An 18,075-nucleotide genomic window follows, 5' to 3' on the forward strand; every position below is an offset into this window, starting at 1 on the left:
CCTATAGAAACCCTATAGAGCCTATGGAGACCCTATAGAGACCCTATAGAGTGCTATGGAACCCTATGGAGACCCTATAGAGACCCGGTAGAAACCCTATAGAGTGCTATGGAACCCTATATGGAGACCCTACAGAGACCCGATAGAAACCCTATAGAGTGCTATGGAACCCTATAGAGACCCTACAGAGACCTTACAGATCCCCTATGGAACCCCATGGAGAACCCTATAGAGAGATACCCTATAGAAACCCTATAGAGACCTATGGAACCCCATGGAACCCTATGGAGACCCTGTAGAGACCCTACAGATCCCCCTATGGAACCCTATACGGACCCTACAGAGACCTTATAGAGACCCTATAGAACCCTGGAGAGACCCTATAGAGACCCTATGGAACCCTATAGAGATCCCCACGGGTCCCCTGTGGAACCCTACAGAGATCCCCTATGCACCCCCATGGACCCCACTGGCACCCCACACAGCTCCCCTACAGCCCCAAAGGGACCCCAAAGTGACCCCAGAGTGACCCCAAAAGGAACAGGGACCCCAAAGTGACCCCAAGAACAGCGAGAGCCCCGGTTCATACAAAACCCCTTTATTGGGGGGGTCAGGGCAGCACCCCAGGGTGGGGGGCACCCATGGTGGGGAGGGGGTGACACTGAAGGGTCCCAACAGGACCCGGGGGGGGGCTGGGGGCACCCAGGGGTGGGGGGGCACCCATGGTGGGGGGGTCAGGACCCCAAATCAGGGTCAGGGCACACATTTAGGGTCGGGACAGGATCCAGGGTGGGTTTGGGGTGGCACCCCTGGGCGGGTGGGGGCACCCATGGGTGGGGGGCACCCCAATCCCCCCAGAGGGGGTCTTAGCTTGCAATGGGGGGGGGTCAGGACCCCCGGGTGGGCTCAGGACCCTCAGAGGGAAAGGGTCAGGACCCCAAAGGGGGATCAGGGCACACATTTAGGGTCAAGGGAGGACCCAAGGCGGGTTTGGGGTGACACCCCCGGGTGGGTGGGGAGCACCCATGGGTGGGGCTGAGGGTCTCAATCCCCCTGGGGGGGTCTCAGCCCCTCAGGAGGGGTTCAGGACCTTAGTGGGGAGAGATCAGAACCCCAAAGGGGGATCAGGGCACACATTTAGGGTTAAGGGAGGATCCAAGGCGGGTTTGGGGTGACACCCCCGGGTGGGTGGGGGGCACCCATGGGTGGGGGTCTCAGCGGCGGCCGCGCTGCTTCATGTGCTGCACGAAGTAGTCGTTGCAGGCGATGGTGAGCCCGGCCACCAGCGAGAAGAAGCCCTGGAAGCCAACGCGGCCATCGCGGCTCTGCTCGACGTCGCGCAGGATGCGGTCCAGGGCGTTGGGGTCCCGCTGGTTCTGGGGGAAAAACGGGGAAAAAAGGGTCAGATCCTAAATGGGAATGGGGTCAGATCCCACATGGTAATGGGGTCCCACAGGATGTGGTCCAGGGCGTTGGGGTCCCGCTGGTTCTGGGGGAAAAAAATGGGAAAAATGGGTCAGATCCTAAATGGAAATGGGGTCAGATCCCACACAGGAATGGGGTCAGATCCCAAATGGGAACAGGGTCAAATCCCACATGGAAATGGGGTCAGATCCCACACACTGCTCCATGTCCCGCAGGATGCGGTCCAGGGCGTTGGGGTCCCGCTGGTTCTGGGGGAAAACGGGGAAGAAAGGGTCAGATCCTAAATGGGAATGGGGAGAACTGGGGGATCATCACCCCCTGATCCCAAAGCTGATGGGGTTTCATCCTGGGGTTTACAGGATCTGATCCCAGAGTTCTGTGGGATCCAGTCTGGGGCTCTGTAGGCTTTGATTCCAGGGTTAATGGGATCTCATCCCAAGGTTGACGGGGTTTGATCCAGGGGTTCTCTAAGTTCCCACTGATCCCATCCCGTGGATCCCATGGATCCCATAGATGAAATCTCATGGATCCCATCCCATAGATCCCATCCCATGGATCCCATGGATCCCATAGATGAAATCCCATAGATGCCATCCCATGGATCCCATAGATGAAATCCCATGGATCCCATCCCATGGATCCCATAGATGCCATCCCATGGATCCCATAGATGAAATCCCATGGATCCCATCCCACTGATCCCATCCCGTGGATCCCATGGATCCCATAGATGAAATGTCATGGATCCCATCCCATGGATCCCATAGATGCCATCCCATGGATCCCATAGATGAAATCCCATAGATCCCATCCCATGGATCCCATAGATGAAATCCCATAGATCCCATCCCATGGATCCCATAGATGAAATCCCATAGATCCCATCCCATGGATCCCATAGATGAAATCCCATAGATGCCATCCCATGGATCCCATAGATGAAATCCCATGGATCCCATAGATGAAATCCCATGGATCCCATCCCATAGATCCCATAGATGCCATCCCATGGATCCCATAGATGAAATCCCATAGATGCCATCCCATGGATCCCATAGATGAAATCCCATAGATGCCATCCCATGGATCCCATAGATGAAATCCCATAGATGCCATCCCATGGATCCCATAGATGAAATCCCATGGATCCCACCCCATGGCTCACATAGATCCCATCCCATGGATCCCATAGATGAAATCCCATAGATGCCATCCCATGGATCCCATAGATGAAATCCCATGGATCCCACCCCATGGCTCACATAGATCCCATCCCATGGATCCCATAGATGAAATCCCATAGATGCCATCCCATGGATCCCATAGATGAAATCCCATGGATCCCACCCCATGGCTCACATAGATCCCATCCCATGGATCCCATAGATGAAATCCCATAGATGCCATCCCATGGATCCCATAGATGAAATCCCATGGATCCCATAGATGAAATCCCATGGATCCCACCCCATGGCTCACATAGATCCCATCCCATCTCATGGACCCCATCCCATGGATGCCCTGGACCCCACAGAGCCGTGCCCACCTCGAGGAACCCCGGGAACTCCTTGTCCATGAGCGCCCTGAGGTCCTCCTTGGCCAGGTGCTCCTTGTCCCCCGCGTACTTGTGGAAGGTGAACATCAGCGTCTCCATGGCGTGCTCCAGCTGCGACGGCATCCTGCCTGGGGCTGCCAAAATCCTGATGGGAAACGCCAAATAACGATGGGAAACACAAAAATCCCAATGGGAAACCCAAAAATCCCAATGGGAAACCTGAAATTCCTGATGGGAAACCTGAAATTCCTGATGGGAAACCCAAAATTCCCCGATGGGAACTCAAAAATCCTGATGGGAAACACAAAAACACCGATGGGAAACCCGAAATTCCTGATGGGAACCCCAAAATCCCAATGGGAAACCCAAAATTCCTGATGGGAACCCCAAAACTCCTGATGGGAAACCCCAGTTCCAATGGGAAACCCAAAAATCCCGATGGGAACCTGAAAATCCCAATGGGAAACCTGAAATTCCTGATGGGAACCCCAAAATCCTGATGGGAAACCCAAAATTCCTGATGGGAAGCCCAAAATCCCAATGGGAACCCCAAAATTACTGAGGGGATCCCAAAAATCCCAATGGGAAACCCAAATTCCCAATGGGAAACCCAAAATTCCTGATGGGAACCTCAAAATCCCAATGGGAACCGTGAACTTCCAATGGGAAACCCAAAATTCCCATTGCCACCCCCAAATTCCTTCTGAACCGCCCCAAATCCCCCCCGCCCCCCCCCAAAATTCCTCCTGGATCCCCCAAAATTCCTCCTGGATCCCCCAAATCCCCCCTGAGATCCCCAAAATTCCTCCTGGATCCCCCAAATTCCCCTGGATCCCCCAAAATTCCTCCTAGATCTCAACAAATTTCCTACCCAGGAACCCCGAAAGTCCCCCTGAGATCCCCAAAATTCCTCCTGGATCCCCCAAATTCCTCCTGGACCACCCCAAAATCCCTCCTGGGACCCTAAAATTCCTGTTGTCACCCCCCAAATCCGTCCAGGACCCCCCAAATCCCCCCAGGACCCCCCCAAATCCCCCCAGGACCCCCCAAATCCCCCCTAGGACCCCCCAAATCCCTCCTGGGACCCTAAAATTCCTGTTGTCACCCCCCAAATCCCCCCAGGACCCCCAAATCCGTCCAGGACCCCCCAAATCCCCCCTAGGACCCCCCCAAATCCGTCCAGGACCCCCCCAAATCCCTCCTGGGACCCTAAAATTCCTGTTGTCACCCCCAGATCCCTCCAGGACCCCCCAAAATCCCTCCAGGACCCCCCAAAATCGCTCCAGGACCCCCAAATCTCTCCAGGACCCCCCCAAATCTGTCCAGGACCCCCAAATCCCTCCAGGACCCCCAAAATCCCTCCAGGACTCCCCCCAAATCCCTCCTGGGCCAAACCTGTTGTCACCCCCAAATCCCTCCAGGACCCCCAAATCCCCCAGGACCCCCCAAATCCCCCCTGGGACCCTAAAATTCCTGTTGTCACCCCCCAAATCCCTCCAGGACCCCCCAAATCCCCCCCAGGACTCCCCCCAAATCCCCCCTGGGACCCTAAAATTCCTGTTGTCACCCCCCAAATCCCCCCAGGACACCCCCAAATCCCCCCAGGACCCCCCCAAATCCCCCGGGCCCTAAAATTCCGTTGACCCCCCAAATCCCCCAGGACCCCCAAATCCCCCAGGACCCCCCAAATCCCCCAGGACCCCCAAAATCCCTCCACCACCCCCAAATCCCCCTAGGACCCCCCCAAATCCCTCCTGGGACCCTAAAATTCCTGTTGTCACCCCCCAAATCCCTCCAGGACCCCCCAAATCCCTCCAGGATCCCCCAAAATCCCCCCAGGACCCCCCAAATCCCTCCAGGACCCCCCAATCCCCCTTTCCCGCCCCCCCCCGGCCGCGGATTTCGCAGCAATGTCCGGAACGCTCCGGCCGTGACTCAGCGCGGGGTGGGGGGGACACGAGGGGGACACGTCCCGAGGGTGTGGCCGCTGTCCCCCCCCCCTTGGGGACACCCCTGTGACTCACGGAGGGAGGGGGGCGGTCCCGAAGCCCCTCCCCCAAGGAGGGACCCGCCCGATTCAGTTCCCCCCACCCCCAAAAAAACCCCAAAAATCCGAAAAGAAAAATGAGGGATCCACCCTAAAAATGAGCCCGGAAAAGGGGAAGGTTTGGAAAAAAAAAAAAAAAGGGAAACGCCCCAAAAAGGAGGAATCCCCCCCCCCCCAAAAAAAGGAGGAATCTCACAAAAAAGAAGGAATTTCCCAAAAAAGAGGAATCCCCCCAAAAAAGGAGGAATCCCCCACAAAAAACAGAAGGAATTTCCCAAAAAAGAGGAATCCCAGAAAAAAGAAGGAATCCCACAAAAAAGAGGAATCCCCCCCAAAAAAGAGGAATCCCCCACAAAAAAAGGAGGAATTTCCCAAAAAAGAGGAACCCCCTCCCCTTAAAAGGAGGATCCCAAAAAAAAAAGGGAATCTTCGAAAAAAGGAGGAATTCCCCAAATCCCCCCCAGCCAAAAAAAGGGGGAATTCCCCCCAAAAGTGACCCCCGGGGAAAGGGGGAACCCCCCAAAAAAAGGGGAACCCTCAAAAAAAGAAGGAACGGCCCCAAAAAAGGAGGATCCCCCCCACCCCAAAAGTGACCCCCGGTAAATGGGGACCGCCCCAAGAAGGGGGAACCCCAAAAAAAGATGGAACTGCCCCAAAAATGACCCCCCCAAAAAGGGTGGGACCCCCCCAAAAAGGGGGGTTTGGGGATGGAGACCCCCAAAGTGGGGGACAGGGATGGGGTTCCTCCAAGTGATGCTGAAAATTCCCCCCCAAAATCGGGGCGCGGGACCCCAAATTTGGGGACAGGAATGATCCCCCCCCCCCAAAATGGGGTCTGGGGATGGAGACCCCCCAAAAACGGACACGGGGATGGAGCCCCCGGTACCGGGCCGGGGGAGGGGGGACCCCCAAATCAGAATTTAGACCCCAAACAAGGATTTGGGGATGGGGTTCCCCAGTTTTGGGGTGCGGGACCGAGCTGCCATTGCCGTTACCGGGAGGGGGACCCCAAAGCGGGATTTGGGGATGGAATTCGCCCTTTTTGGGGTCTGGGACCGATCCGCCGTTCCCGTTACCGGGCGGGGCACCCCAAAGCGGAATTGAGAGCCCAAAGCGGGATTTGGGGATGGGGTTCCCCCTTTTTGGGGTGCGGGACCGAGCCCCCGTTACCGGGACAGGGAGGGAGACCCCAAACTGGAATTTAGACCCCAAAGAGGGGATTTAGAGATGGGATTCCCCCATTTTGGGATCCCGGACCGATCCCCCGTTACCGGGACCGGGAGGGGGACCCCAAACCGGGATTTGGGGATGGGGTTCCCCCTTTTTGGGGTGCGGGACCGAGCCCCCGTTCCCGTTACCGGAGGGGGGACCCCAAATCAGAATTTAGAACCTCAAGCGGGATTTCGACCCCAAACCCGGATTTGGGGATGAGGTTCCCCCGTTTTTGGGGTGCGGGACCGACGCCCCGTTACCGGACGCGGGGGTGCCGCTCTCACTCACCGCGCGGGGCTCGGTGCTCGGTGCTCGGTGCCGGTGGCGGTGCGGGCAGTGCCGGGGCGCGGTCCGGCCCGGGATAGGCACGGCGGGGGCGGGCCGGACCGGGGGGCGCGGAGGGAGCGGGGGGGCACCGTGACTCACCGGGACCGCCCGGACACCGCCCGGGCACCGCGCCCCGCCCCGGGCAGGGGCCCCCAGCGCCACCAGCGCCACGCGGGACAGCGGGGACAGCACCGGGACCCCCCCCGGGATAGAGGGGACCCTCCCCGAGATCCTCCGGTGACACCGCCCGGGACACCGGGGACACCCCCGGGTTCTGTTCCGGGACCCCCCCCGGGCACCGGGGACCACCCGGTGTGACCCTGGATAACCCCCCCGTGTCCCCTCGGTCCTTTCCGTGTCGTGTCCCCCCGGTGTCCCTTCCCCGGTGTTCCCCCCAACCCCGGGGGGACCTCACCGAGGTTCCCCCCCCGCCCCCGGCCCCGGTTCAGGGCCCGGCGCCGCGGTGGCGCGTGCCGCGCTAATGACACGAATTACAATTACAATCGTTAATTGCCGCGCCCCGGGGCAGCCGAGGGAGGGGGGGAAGGGATATTGAGGGTGAGGGGGGGCACACCCAGGTCACCCCCCTTCCCCCTGTGTCCCCTCCCTGCCCTGCCTCAGTTTCCCCACCCAGGAAGGGGCAAAGGTGAAGGGCCCCACCCGTGGGTGGGGGCAGGGAGCGCTCGAGGCCATGGGGGGGGCATTGCCCCCCCTATTGTCGCCTCCTTGTCGCCAGGGTGTCCCCCCCGCCCTCAGGACGGGCTCCTCCTCCTCCCGCACTGTCCCCGTGCCCCTCCCGTTGTCCCCCTCATACACCCGCGCACCCCCCCCTCAATCAACCCCACCCCACGGCTCTCCTCTCCCTCACAGGAGCCCCCTTACCCCATCCCCACCCTCCTCTCCTCCCCCCTTCCCAAAACGTCCCAAAAAAACCCCCAAAATCCTCAAAATCTCCTCAAACCCCCCCGGGCCCCCCTTGCTGCCCTCAGTTAAGATGGCGGCGCCTCCGCCTCACGGTTTCCAAGATGGCGCCCGCCCCGCCACGCGGCCCCGCGTTGCCAGGCTGCCCTTACTCAAGATGGCGCCCGCCCCGTGCTAACCAATAGCGCTGACGCCAACAGCAGTAACCCGGATGTAGCCGCCATCTTGCCCTCACCCAACATGGCGCCGCCCTCCCCGTGTTTCTCTATGGGCGTGAAGCCACAGAGGACGCGCGGGTGCCCGGATGTGGGCGAGGCTCCGCGGCGAGAAGGGGGCGTGGCCTCAGCCTGCCGGAAGTTGCGTCAGGGCGGAGCCGCCCGCGGGGAGCGGGGAGCGGAGCGGACGGAGCCAAGATGGCGGCGCCGGGGCTGGGCCGGCCCTGAGGGGCCGTGAGGGGCCGTGAGGGGCCCCCGCGCTCGGCGGGCTGGGACGGGCCCGCAGGAGGGGCCCCGCCGCTCCCCCCGCCGCTCCTCGCGACGCTGCCGCCGCCGGAGCCTCCCCGGGGCCTGACCGGAGCCTCCTCGGGGGAGACACGGGGCCTGCTCGGGGCCTTTTGCGGCCTTACCGGGGCCTCCCCGCCGCTTTTCGGGGCTCGGCGGGGCCGTTTGGGGCATCCCCGGGGCTCGGCGGGGCCGTTTGCGGCCTTACCGGGGCCTCCCCCGGCCTTGACCGGAGCTTTTTGGGTTCGAACCGGGCCCTTCCCGAGGCCTCCGGGGCTGAACCGGGGCTTTAAGGGCCTTTAACGGGGAGAGCCCCCCGGTGCCCCCGGGTTTGGTTCTTTCTCGCTGGAATTCGGGGCCGATTTCAGCCGAAATCGCAGCAAAGTCGGGTTTTTTTGTTTTTCTTTTCTTCTTTAATTTTGTTTATTTAACAGCGCTTTTCCCGTTTTGTTTTGTTGTGGTTTTTTTTTCTCCCGGGATTTCGGCTCCTCCCGAGGCTCAGAAAATCCCGGGGTTTGAGGAACGGGATGAAATTCCAAGGATTTCTTCAGCCGAGCGAATTTTTTGGGGTTTTTTTATTGCGGTTTTTGCTTTGAGCGAACAAAATCCGCGATCCAGGGAATTCGGGAATGTCGGCCCTGGAACCGGGAATGACTTAAAGGCAACGCTTGGCTTTTCCTCATTAAATTATTAATTAGGAAATTCAAAAATAATTTAAAAAAAGGGGTTTTTTTTTGGGGCGGAGGGGGGGAAAATCGCTGGAACTTTGGGAGCCTCCGAGGGGATTTTTTATTTTTGGGGGGGAGATTTATTGGAAAGGAAAATCAAGGAGAAGGAAAAAAAGGGATCGGAGATCGCTGGGAGCGCCCGGGAGCCGCCATCGGGCACGGCTGAGGTGGGTCCGGGGGCTGAATGAATTGGGGGATTGAATGAATTTGGGATTTATTCGGGGAGTGGGGCAAGGGAGGGATCCAGGGAAGGTCGGGATGGATCCGGAGAGGTTCAGGATGGATCCAGAAGGTCCTGATGGATCTGGAGAGGTTCAGGATGGATCTGAAGAGGTTCGAGATGGATCTGGAGAGGTTCAGGATGGATCTGGAGAGGTTCAGGATGGATCTGGAGAGGTTTGAGATGGATCTGGAGAGGTTCAGGATGGATCTGGAGAGGTTTGAGATGGATCCACAGAGGTTCGAGATGGATCTGGAGAGGTTCAGGATGGATCCAGAGAGGTTCAGGATGGATCTGGAGAGGTTCGAGATGGATCCAGAGAGGTTCAGGATGGATCTGGAGAGGTTCAGGATGGATCTGGAGAGGTTCAGGATGGATCTGGAGAGGTTCGAGATGGATCCAGAGAGGTTCAGGCTGGATCCAGGGAAGGTCGGGATGGATCGGGAGAGGTTCGAGATGGATCCGGAGACATTTGAGATGGATCTGGAGAGGTTCAGGATGGATCCAGAAGGTCCTGATGGATCTGGAGAGGTTCAGGATGGATCTGGAGAGGTTCAGGATGGATCTGGAGAGGTTTGAGATGGATCCAGAGAGGTTCAGGATGGATCTGGAGAGGTTTGAGATGGATCCAGAGAGGTTCAGGATGGATCTGGAGAGGTTTGAGATGGATCCAGAGAGGTTCAGGATGGATCCGGAGAGGTTCAGGATGGATCTGAAGAGGTTCGAGATGGATCTGGAGAGGTTCAGGATGGATCTGGAGAGGTTCAGGATGGATCTGGAGACGTTTGAGATGGATCTGGAGACGTTTGAGATGGATCTGGAGAGGTTCAGGATGGATCCAGAAGGTCCTGATGGATCTGGAGAGGTTCGAGATGGATCTGGAGAGGTTTGAGATGGATCTGGAGAGGTTCAGGATGGATCCAGAGGGTCCTGATGGATCTGGAGAGGTCTGGGATGGATCTAAAGGGGTTTGGGATGGATCCAGGGAAGTCTGGGATGCATCCAGAGGGTCCTGATGGATCTGGAGAGGCTTGAGGTGGATCTGAAGAGGTTTGAGATGGATCCAGAGAGGTTCAGAATAGATCCAGAAGGTCCTGATGGATCTGGAGAGGTCCGGGATGGATGCAAGGATGGATCCAGAAGGTCCTGGTGGAGCTGGAGGGTTCTGGGATGGATCCAGAGAGTCGTGATGGATTTGGAGAAGTTCAGGATTAATCCAAGGAGGTCTGGGATGGATCCAGAGAGGTTCAGGATGGATCTTGGGAAGTCTGGGATGGATCCAGAGGGTCCTGATGGATCTGGAGGGATTCAGGATGGATCCATGGAGGGATCCAAAAGTTCTGAGGGATCTGGAGAAGTCTGGGATGGATCTAAAGGGGTTTGGGATGGATCCAGAAGATCCTGATGGATCTGGAGAGGTTCAGGATGGATCCAAGGATGGATCCAGAGGGTCCTGATGGATCTGGAGAGGCTTGAGGTGGATTTGGAGCGGTTCAGGATGGATCTAAAGGGGTTTGGGAGGGATTCAGAAGTTCCTGATGGATCTGCAGAGGTTCAGGATGGATCCAGGGAGCCTCAGGGTTGATCCAGAGAATCCTGATGGATCCTGGGATGGATCCAGAAGGTCCTGATGGATCTGGAGAGGTCTGGGAAGTTCAGGATGGATCAGGAGAGGCTCAGGAATGAAATTCCCACATTCCCAGCTGGTTTTCCATGGGGTATTTTGGCAGGAGCTTCCTCCTCCTCCTCCTCCTCCTCCCTGCCCAGCCTCTGGAGCTCCTCTTCTTGCCAAAAATCCAATTTATTGGGGCTGGGAATGGATTTTTGGGAATTCCTGCTAGATTTAGGAGGGAGAATTCATCAGACGAAAAAAAAAAAAAAAAGAGGAAAATTCAGGATTAATCCAAATTTTTGTGGATTTTTTCCCTCCAATTGTTTGGGAATTGTTCCTATCCCAGGGAACTGGGGATGAAAAGTTCACCTGGAATCTCCTTCGTGTCCATTTCCCTTGGAAAATTCACCTAAAAATTGGGATTTGGGCTTTTTCTCCCCACCCAAGCTGGGATTTTTTAGGGTTAATGTGGAATTCTGATGGTTCTGGCCTGGATTTAGTGGGGGAAAAAAATCCCAAAATATCCGCAGGGATCCCATGGGGCTGAGCCCTGGGAAGCTCCAGGAACTCGTTTTTCCCGTTTATCCCGAAATTATTTGAATGCTCCCGGAATTCTCTTCCTGGGAAAAGCCTCCAGAGAGGGGTGGGAGGGATTTTCTGAGAGATTTTGGGATCTTTGTGTTTTTCTGGGGGATTTTCCTGCTCATTTCTGAGGAAAATCCATGGATTTTTGGGATTTCTACCTCCCACCCCTGTGGATTTCAGGATTTTGGGAACCGTTGGAATTTTGGGATCTCCTCCACAGCCAGAATCTCCCGCTTGGAAATGAATTTAACAATTTTTGGGGATTTTTTTTTTTTTTGCAGTTTAATCCCAAAATTCTCCTTTCCCAGGGGTCAGCACTTCCATAAAACCTCAATTTTCCCAGATTCCTTTGGATTTTCACACCAAATTCCAGCTTTTTTCTGGCTCCCACGTGAGGAAAACCATCCAGGATCATTCCAGGGGGGTTGGTGCTGACAAATCCAAGGATTTTTCCCAATTTTTCTTAAACTCACCACCCAAATTCGAGGAAAAAGGAGACATTTTAATGAAAACTCCCTAAAAAAAAGCGGGATCACAGCACCAGGTGCTTCCCATTCCTGTTTTTTCCCCCTTGAGCCGGGGCCAGGTTGTTTTTTTCCAGGGATTTTTTGGGAATTTCCTCCTTGGAGAGGAATTGGGGTGGGTGGGGGGGGTTCCTGTCGTGATCCCGATGTTTTCCCTTTGTTTGGGAGATTGTGTCCAGGGAAAGGCTGGAGCCAGGGCTGCAGCAGGGATGGGGGTGGATCCCAGGGAAATCCTGGGACTGGGATCTGATGGAAAATCCTGGGATTGGGGTCAGGATCCTGATGGAAAATCCCTGGGATTGGGGTCAGGATCCTGATGGAAAATCCCTGGGATTGGGGTTGGGATCCTGATGGAAAATCCCAGGGATTGGGGTTGGGATCCTGATGGAAAATCCTTGGGATTGGGGTTGGGATCCTGATGGAAACCCCAGGGATTGGGGTCGGGATCCTGATGGAAAATCCCAGGGATTGGGGTCAGGATCCTGATGGAAAATCCCTGGGATTGGGGTCAGGATCCTGATGGAAAATCCCTGGGATTGGGTTTGGGATCCTGATGGAAAATCCTGGGATTGGGGTCGGGATCCTGATGGAAAATCCTGGGATTGGGGTTGGGATCCTGAGTGGATTCCAGTGGAAAACCCCCAGGATTTGGGGTCAGGATCCTGAGAGGATCCCACAAAAATCCCAGGATTCGAGTCAAGATCCTGATGGAAAATCCCTGGGATTGGGATCAGGATCCTGATGGAAGGTCCTTGGGATTGGGGTCAGGATCCCCACGTCCCCATGTCCGTGTCCCCGGGTGCCCGTGGTGGGCCAGAAGCGCAGTGGCAGTGCCGCAGGTGGCACTGGTGGTGGCACATTGGTGGTGCCACTGGTGGCCGGAGGAGCCGGGCGAGCGCGAGCAGGGCCTGTACTGACCCCGTGTCCCATTGTCCCCGTGTCTGACCCCGTGTCCCATATCGGTGTCCCCAGGTGCCCATGGCGGGCCGGAAGCGCGGCGCAGGCGGTGCCAGTGCCGGCGGTGGCCCGGGCGGGTCGGTGCCGTGGCCCGAGGAGCCGGGCGAGCGCGAGCAGGGCCTGTACTCGCTGCACCGCATGTTCGACATCGTGGGCGCGCAGCTGACGCACCGCGACGTGCGCGTGCTCTCCTTCCTCTTCGTGGACGTGCTGGACGAGGCCGAGCGCGGCCGCATCCGCTCGGGCCGCGACTTCCTGCTGGCCCTGGAGCGCCAGGGCCGCTGCGACGAGAGCAACCTGCGGCAGCTGCTGCAGCTGCTGCGCATCATCACCCGCCACGACCTGCTGCCCTACGTCAGCCTCAAGAGACGGCGCCCCGGTGAGTGTCTGTCGTGATATATCGCGATATGCGGGGCGATATCGGGGTATTGGGGTCACCTCATCACCCGCCATGAGCTGCTGCCTTACATCAGCCTCCAGAGACGGCGCCCAGGTGAGTGCCCGTCGCGATATATCGCGATATGCGGGGTCACCATTGTGGTATAGGGGTGATATCGGGGAATTGGGGTCACCTCATCACCCGCCACGAGCTGCTGCCCTACGTCAGCCTCAAGAGACGGCGCCCAGGTGAGTGCCCGTCGCGATATAGCGCGATATATGGAGTCACTGTCGCGATATATGGGGTGGTATCGGGGTATTGGGGTGACATCATCGCCCCCCATGACCTGCTGCCCTACATCAGCCTCAAACGGTGGCACTGAGGTGAGTGCCTGTCACGATATATCGTGATATACGGGGTCATTGTCACAGTGTACGGGGCTATTGGGGTCACACCATCATCTGCCATTCCCGTGCCACTCCCTGATGTCCCGGTGACATTCCCGGTGACATTCCCGTGACATTCCCGTGACATTGCCGGTGACATTGCCGTGACATTGCCGTTCCCGCTCGCAGTGTGCCCGGACCTGGTGGACAAGTACCTGGAGGAGACGTCCATCCGCTACGTCACCCCCCGCGCGCCCGGGGGGGCCCCGCCCGGCCTCGGCCACCCCCACAAATCAGGTACGGACCCCCTTTTGGGGTCACTGCCACCCCCTTTTGGGGTCACTGCCACCCCCTTTTGGGGCCACCATCCTCATTTGAAATCATTGTCGTCCCCATTTTGGGTCATCATCACCCTTTGGGGTCGCCGTCCCCTTTTGAAATCATTGTCGTCCCCTCCTTTGGGATCATCGCACCCATTCAGGGTCATCATCCCCTTTTGGGGTCATAACCCTCCTTTGGGATCATCACCTCCATGTAGGATCTTCCTTACTCCTCCCTTTGGGATCATTACTCCCATTTGGGGTCACCATCCCCTTTTGAGATCATTGTCGTTCCCATTTGGGATCATCATCACCCCCTCCTTTGGGGTCATCACCCCCATTTGGGATCATCATCACCCTTTGGGGTCACCATCACCCTTTGGGGTCATCACCCCCATTTGGGATCACCATCACCCCCATTTGGGATCATCATCACCCTTTGGGGTCATCACCCCCATTTGGGATCACCATCACCCCCATTTGGGATCATCATCACCCTTTGGGGTCATCACCCCCATTTGGGATCACCATCACCCCCATTTGGGATCATCATCACCCTTTGGGGTCACCATCACCCTTTGGGGTCATCACCCCCATTTGGGATCACCATCACCCCCATTTGGGATCATCGCTCCCATTTGGGGTCACCACCCCCTTGGGGTCATCCCAAAGTTCCCAACCCCAGAGCCTCTCAGCGCTCTGGGTTTGGGGGACCGTGCCCAGATCTAATGGATGGGTTTGGGGTTCCCTGGATGGATTTGGGGTCTGTGGGGTTGATTTGGGATCTCTGACCCCATTTTCCCCCCGTCCCTGTGCTGCCCCCGAGGGTGGGGTTTGGGGTTCCCTGGATGGATTTGGGGTCTGTGGGGTTGGATTTGGGATCTCTGACCCCGTTTCCCCCCCGTGCCCCAGTGCCTGCCCCCCACCCGTCCCTGTGCTGCCCCCCGGGGGGGCCCCAGCTGGGCCCGAAGCGCCCGGGCCGGGCCCGGAGCCTCCTCGGGAGCCAACGGAAACGCAGGAAGTCAGCGACCCCCGACCCCAAGGAGAAACAGACCTGCGGTGAGAGGGGTTGGGATTGTGGGATTGGGAATGGGGGATTTGGAATGTGGGATTGGGATTGGGATCCCCAGGGAGAAACAGACCTGCGGTGAGAGGGGGATTGGGATCAGGGTTGGGAATGTGGGATTGGGATCCCCAATGCATGCGACATCCAAAGACTGGGAGAATTTCCCACGTTCCCCCAGTCCCAAACCCCCTAAACCCCCAGTTTTTCCCCCCAATCCTAAACCCCACATTCCCCAATCCTAAACCCCGTTTCCCCCAATCCCAAACCCCCTAAACCCCCAGTTTTCTCCTCAATCCTAAACCCCACATTCCCCAATCCCAAAACCCCCTAAACCCCACATTGCCCAATCCCAAACCCCCTAAACCCCCAGTTTTCCCCCAATCCTAAACCCCCAGTTTCCCCCCCAATCCCAAAACCCCTAAACCCCCAGTTTTCCCCCAATCCTAAACCCCATATTCTCCCCAGTCCCAAACCCCACATTCCCCAATCCTAACCCCCGTTTCCCCCAATCCTAAACCCCCTAAACCCCCAGTTTTTCCCCCAATCCTAAACCCCACATTCCCCAATCCCAAACCCTCTAAACTCCACATTCCCCAATCCCAAACCCCTGAACCCCACATTGCGCAATCCCAAACCCCTGAACCCCACATTCCCCAATCCCAAACCCCACATTCTCCCCAGTCCCAAACCACACATTGCCCAATCCCAAACCCCTGAACTCCACATTCCCCAATCCCAAACCCCACATTCCCCAATCCCAACCCCCTAAACCCCACATTCACCAATCCCAAACCCCACATTCCCCAATCCCAAATGCCCTAAACCCCCAGTTTTCTCCCCAATCCTAAACCCCACATTCCCCAATCCCAAACCCCACATTCCCCAATCCCAAACCCCCTAAACCCCACATTCCCCAATCCCAAACCCCCTAAACCCCACATTGCCCAATCCCAAACCCCCTAAACCCCCCAGTTTTCCCCCAATCCTAAACCCCACATTCCCCAGTCCCAAACCCCATATTCTCCCCAGTCCCAAACCCCACATTCCCCAATCCTAACCCCCGTTTCCCCCAATCCTAAACCCCCTAAACCCCCAGTTTTTCCCCCAATCCTAAACCCCACATTCCCCAATCCCAAACCCCCTAAACTCCACATTCCCCAATCCCAAACCCCCTAAACTCCACATTCCCCAATCTCAAACCCCTAAACCCCACATTCACCAATCCCAAACCCCTAAACCCCCCATTCCCCAATCCCAAACCCCCTGAACCCCCAGTTTTCTCCCCAATCCTAAACCCCACATCGCCCAATCCCAAACCCCTGAACTCCACATTCCCCAATCCCAAACCCCCTAATCCCCACATTCCCCAATCCTAAACCCCCAGTTTTCTCCCCAATCCTAAACCCCACATTCTCTCCAGTCCCAAACCCCACATTCCCCAATCCCAAACGCCCTAAACCCCCAGTTTTCTCCCCAATCCTAAACCCCACATTCCCCAATCCCAAACCCCACATTCCCCAATCCCAAACCCCCTAACCCCCCGTTTCCCCCGACCGCAGACATCCGCCTGCGCGTGCGCGCCAGTACTGCCAGCACGACTCCGCCCTGCACGGCAACGTCTTCTCCAACAAGCAGGACCCTCTGGAGCGCCAGTTCGAGCGCTTCAACCAGGCCAACACCATCCTGAAATCGCGGGATTTGGGCTCCATCATCTGCGACATCAAATTCTCGGAGCTCACCTACCTCGACGCCTTCTGGCGGGATTACATCAACGGCTCCCTCCTGGAGGCCCTCAAGGGCGTCTTCATCACGGACTCGCTCAAACAGGCCGTGGGCCACGAGGCCATCAAGCTGCTGGTCAACGTGGACGAGGAGGATTACGAGTTGGGTCGCCAGAAACTCCTCAGGAACTTGATGCTCCACACGGCTCCCTGAGGGGATTCACCCCCCTTCCCCCAGTTTGGGTTTTTTTTTTTTTTTTGGTTTTTGGGATTTTCCTGGTTTTTCCCTCTTCCCCCCTCGGTTCTTCGGCGGAGTTCGCTCGTGGATTTGGGGAGGGTTGGAGGTGTGGGGGATTCCGGGATTCGGAGGTTTTTGGGGTTCCTGATGGGTTCTCCTTGTGTTTTCCATGGGGTTTTCCCCTCCTGTTTTTTCTTTTGTATCCATTAAAAATGGTGATGAAAAGGCAAAAATCCCATTGGTGCGACACACTGGGATTTGGGGATCGGGGGTGTGGAATATTCCAGAATTCCTCACTTTTTCCTGTCAATTCCTCACTTTTCCCTGTCAGCTCCTCTTTGTGTTTTCCATGTTTTCTTCCTATTTTCTTTTCTTTTTTATCCATTAAAAATGGTGATGAAAAGGCAAAAATCCCATTGGTGCGACACGCTGGGATTCGGGGATCGGGGGTGTGGAATATTCCAGAATTCCTCACTTTCCTCCTTTGTTTTCCACATTTTCTTCCTGTTTTCTTCCTATTTTCTTTTCTTTTGTATCCATTAAAAATGGTGATGAAAAGGCAAAAATCCCATTGGTGCGACACATTGGGATTTGGGGATCGGGGGTGTGGAATGTTCCAGAATTCCTCACTTTTTCCTGTCAATTCCTCTTTCTGTTTTCCATATTTTCTCCTTCTTTTCTTTTTTATCCATTAAAAATGGTGATGAAAAGGCAAAAATCCCATTGGTGCAACACATTGGGATATGGGGATTGGGAGTGTGGAATATTCCAGAATTCCTCACTTTTTCCTGTCAATTCCTCTTTGTGTTTTCCACATTTTCTCCCTATTATCTTTTTTCCTTCTTTTCTTTTTTTATCCATTAAAAATGGTGATGAAAAGGCAGAAATCCCATTGGTGAGACACGCTGGGATTTGGGCTGTGGAATATTCCAGAATTCCTCATTTTTTTCTTGTCAGACTCCTCCCTTTTCCTGTGTTTTCCATGTTTTCTCCCAATTTTCTTTTATTTTTTTTTCCATTAAAAATGGGATAAACAGGCAAAAAATCCCATTGTTGGAACACACTGGGATTTGGCCATTGGGAGTGTGGAATATTCCAGAATTCCTCATTTTCCTTGTCAAATTCTTGTGTTTTCTGTGATTTTCATCACATTTTCCGCTCTTTTATATCCATTAAAAACAACGACGAAAAGCAAATGGCAATTTCCCCCAAAAATTCCCATTTTTCTCCCCAAATCCCTGTTTTTTCCCCCAAAAAATCCCCATTTTCCCCCCAAAACCCAACATGAGATGGAGTTTTTTCCCATTTTTCTTGGTTTTTCCCCCATTCCCACCCAGCACTTGGGGGGTACA

At 56.1% G+C, this 18,075-nt stretch overlaps 2 protein-coding genes across 2 annotated transcripts; one reads left to right on the forward strand and one right to left on the reverse strand.

Annotated features, from left to right (window-relative positions):
* Positions 1-604: 604 nt before the first annotated feature.
* Positions 605-6,690, reverse strand: S100A10 (S100 calcium binding protein A10). Its single transcript, XM_030965354.1, has 3 exons — positions 6,528-6,690; positions 2,972-3,125; positions 605-1,376 (listed from the first exon to the last, which is right to left on the reverse strand). Exons 2-3 carry the CDS (start codon positions 3,101-3,103, stop codon positions 1,215-1,217), a joined length of 294 nt encoding a protein of 97 aa, XP_030821214.1. The 5' UTR covers positions 3,104-3,125; positions 6,528-6,690; the 3' UTR covers positions 605-1,214.
* Positions 6,691-7,935: 1,245 nt separating this feature from the next.
* DEDD (death effector domain containing) lies at positions 7,936-17,642 on the forward strand. The gene is given in 6 exon segments (XM_030965496.1): positions 7,936-8,882; positions 12,629-12,992; positions 13,568-13,675; positions 14,611-14,757; positions 16,324-16,344; positions 16,347-17,642. Coding segments are annotated over 5 exon segments (987 nt in total). The 5' UTR covers positions 7,936-8,882; positions 12,629-12,634; the 3' UTR covers positions 16,700-17,642.
* The last annotated feature ends 433 nt before the right edge of the window (positions 17,643-18,075 follow it).

The sequence above is a fragment of the Camarhynchus parvulus genome, chromosome 25 (assembly GCF_901933205.1).
Source record: "Camarhynchus parvulus chromosome 25, STF_HiC, whole genome shotgun sequence".
Taxonomy (NCBI): domain Eukaryota; kingdom Metazoa; phylum Chordata; class Aves; order Passeriformes; family Thraupidae; genus Camarhynchus; species Camarhynchus parvulus.